The 2188-nt window shown below is 74.0% G+C and overlaps 1 protein-coding gene across 1 annotated transcript; it reads left to right on the plus strand.

The window, feature by feature from the left end:
- The first annotated feature begins 375 nt into the window (after positions 1–375).
- On the plus strand, positions 376–1831 carry CHST7 (carbohydrate sulfotransferase 7). The gene has a single exon (XM_065743881.1). The coding sequence runs from the start codon at positions 379–381 to the stop codon at positions 1789–1791; it is 1413 nt and encodes a 470-aa protein (XP_065599953.1). The 5' UTR covers positions 376–378; the 3' UTR covers positions 1792–1831.
- The last annotated feature ends 357 nt before the right edge of the window (positions 1832–2188 follow it).

A 2188-nucleotide genomic window follows, 5' to 3' on the forward strand; every position in this document is an offset into this window, starting at 1 on the left:
CACCGCGAGCGCCGGACGTCCCGCCTCTAAAGAGGCGTCCGCACTCTTCCGTCGCCGCGGCGCGTTCTCTCTCGGCCACGGCTAACGGAGCCCGCAGGACCCAGCCCGCCTTCTCCGCTCGGGCGGACGCTGCGGGCATTGAGGCGGAGATCGGGGCAGCGCATCGCCCGGCTCGGCGGGGGCAGTTGCGGCGGTTCCGCGCGGCGCCGTGAGGCGGCGGCCGAGGCCGGCGTGCCCGTGGGCGTGCTCCCGGCGGGAGGGCCGCCCCGAGCGCACACCCCCGCCGCCGAGCGTTCGCCTCCTTCCCGGAGAGCCGGCGCGGCTGCGGCCGCTCGCGTTCGCGCTCGGGCAGTTCCTTCCTCCCCCCCCGCCCCGGCCATGAAGGGACGTCGGAGGTGGTGCTGGCGGGGGGAGCACCGGCGCTTGGTGCTGCTGCTGGCGCTCTACACGCTGCTGCTGCTGCTGCTGGTGCCCTACGCGCTGGACTACGGAGCCCGGCGGGCGCGGGCGGACCAGGAGCCGCTGCTGCGGCGCTGCCCCAGCCTGGAGGAGGCACTGAGCGAGTGGGGCTGGGAGCAGCGCCGGCCGCCGCTCGACGACAACGCCGACGACGACGAAGAGGAGGCGGCTGCGGCTGCGGCTGCGGCGGGGAACGGCAGCGGGGCGGGCAAGCGGCACATCTACCTGCACGCCACCTGGCGCACGGGCTCGTCCTTCCTGGGGGAGCTGTTCAACCAGCACCCCGACGTCTTCTACCTCTACGAGCCCATGTGGCACCTGTGGCAGGCGCTGTACCCCGGCGACGCGCTCAGCCTGCAGGGCGCCCTGCGCGACATGCTGCGCGCCCTCTTCCGCTGCGACTTCTCCGTGCTGCGCCTCTACGCCGCCCCCGCCGCCCCCCGCGACCCGCTGGGCGCCGCTCCGCCCGCCGCCGCCAACCTGACCACGGCCGGCATCTTCGGCTGGCGGACCAACAAGGTGATCTGCTCGGCCCCGCTCTGCCCCGCCGCGCCGCGGCCCCGCCGCGAGATCGGCCTGGTGGACGGCGCCGCCTGCGAGCAGCGCTGCCCGCCGCGGGCGCTTCGCGAGCTGGAGGCCGAGTGCCGCAAGTACCCGGTGGTGGTCATCAAGGACGTGCGGCTGCTGGAGCTGGGCGCGCTGCTGCCGCTGCTGCGGGAGCCCGGCCTCAACCTGCGCGTGGTGCAGCTCTTCCGCGACCCGCGCGCCGTCCACAACTCGCGCCTGAAGGCCAAGCAGGCGCTGCTCCGCGAGAGCATCCAGGTGCTGCGCAGCCGGCACCGCGCCGAGCCCCGCGGGCCGCCCCGCCCGCGGCAGCCCCCGCTCCCGCCCGGCTTGGGGCTGCCGGGCGCCGGGCGGGGCCCCGCGCAGCACCGCGCCGAGTTCTTCCTCGGCGGAGCGCTGGAGGTGATCTGCCAGGCGTGGCTGCGCGACCTGCTGCTGGCCCGCCGCGACCCCGCCGCGCTGCGCCGCCGCTACACGCAGCTGCGCTACGAGGACCTGGTGCGGGAGCCCCGCGCGCAGCTCCGCCGCCTGCTGCGCTTCGCCGGCCTGCCCGTGCCGCCCGCCATGGAGGCGTTCGTGGTCAACATGACCCGCGGAGACGCCTACTCCTCCGAGCGGCCCTTCCTCATCTCCGCCCGCGACGCGCGGGAGGCCGTGCACGCGTGGCGGGAGCGTCTCAGCCGCCAGCAGGTGCGGCAGGTGGAGGCGGCGTGCGGAGAGGCCATGAGCCTGCTCGCCTACCCGCTGAGCGCCGGGGAGCGGCGGTAGGGGATGCGCGGGGACCCTCCGGAGCACCGGGGCCGAGGCGGCCGTGCTCCGCTCCGAAGGGGCGCTGGGGACGCCGAGGGGAACAGCGGCCACGCGCTTCTCAGGTGCTTGCTAGGACAGGTCCTCGCAGGACAGCGTCGAGCTCCGAGGACGCAAAACTGACGCACCGAGAGTTTTAAGTTCCTAAAGCTTGTCTTGAATTGATAAAAGCAAAGACTCCAAGCGAAGAAGCGGAGGACTCGTGTGAGAGCAGCACCCCTTCCGGAGCATAAAACTCGTCTGGTCCCGTTGTGCCGCTCACGACGGTGGGACTCCTGTGGGATCTGGCTGCCCACGCCTGGAGAAGCCACCGTGCCCATGTCCTGGTCGCCCTGCACTACCCACTCCTCCCTCAGCC

The sequence above is a fragment of the Cyrtonyx montezumae genome, unplaced genomic scaffold, assembly GCF_038088225.1.
Source record: "Cyrtonyx montezumae isolate F1298 unplaced genomic scaffold, pur_monq_1.0 scaffold_3, whole genome shotgun sequence".
NCBI classification, from domain to species: Eukaryota; Metazoa; Chordata; class Aves; order Galliformes; family Odontophoridae; genus Cyrtonyx; species Cyrtonyx montezumae.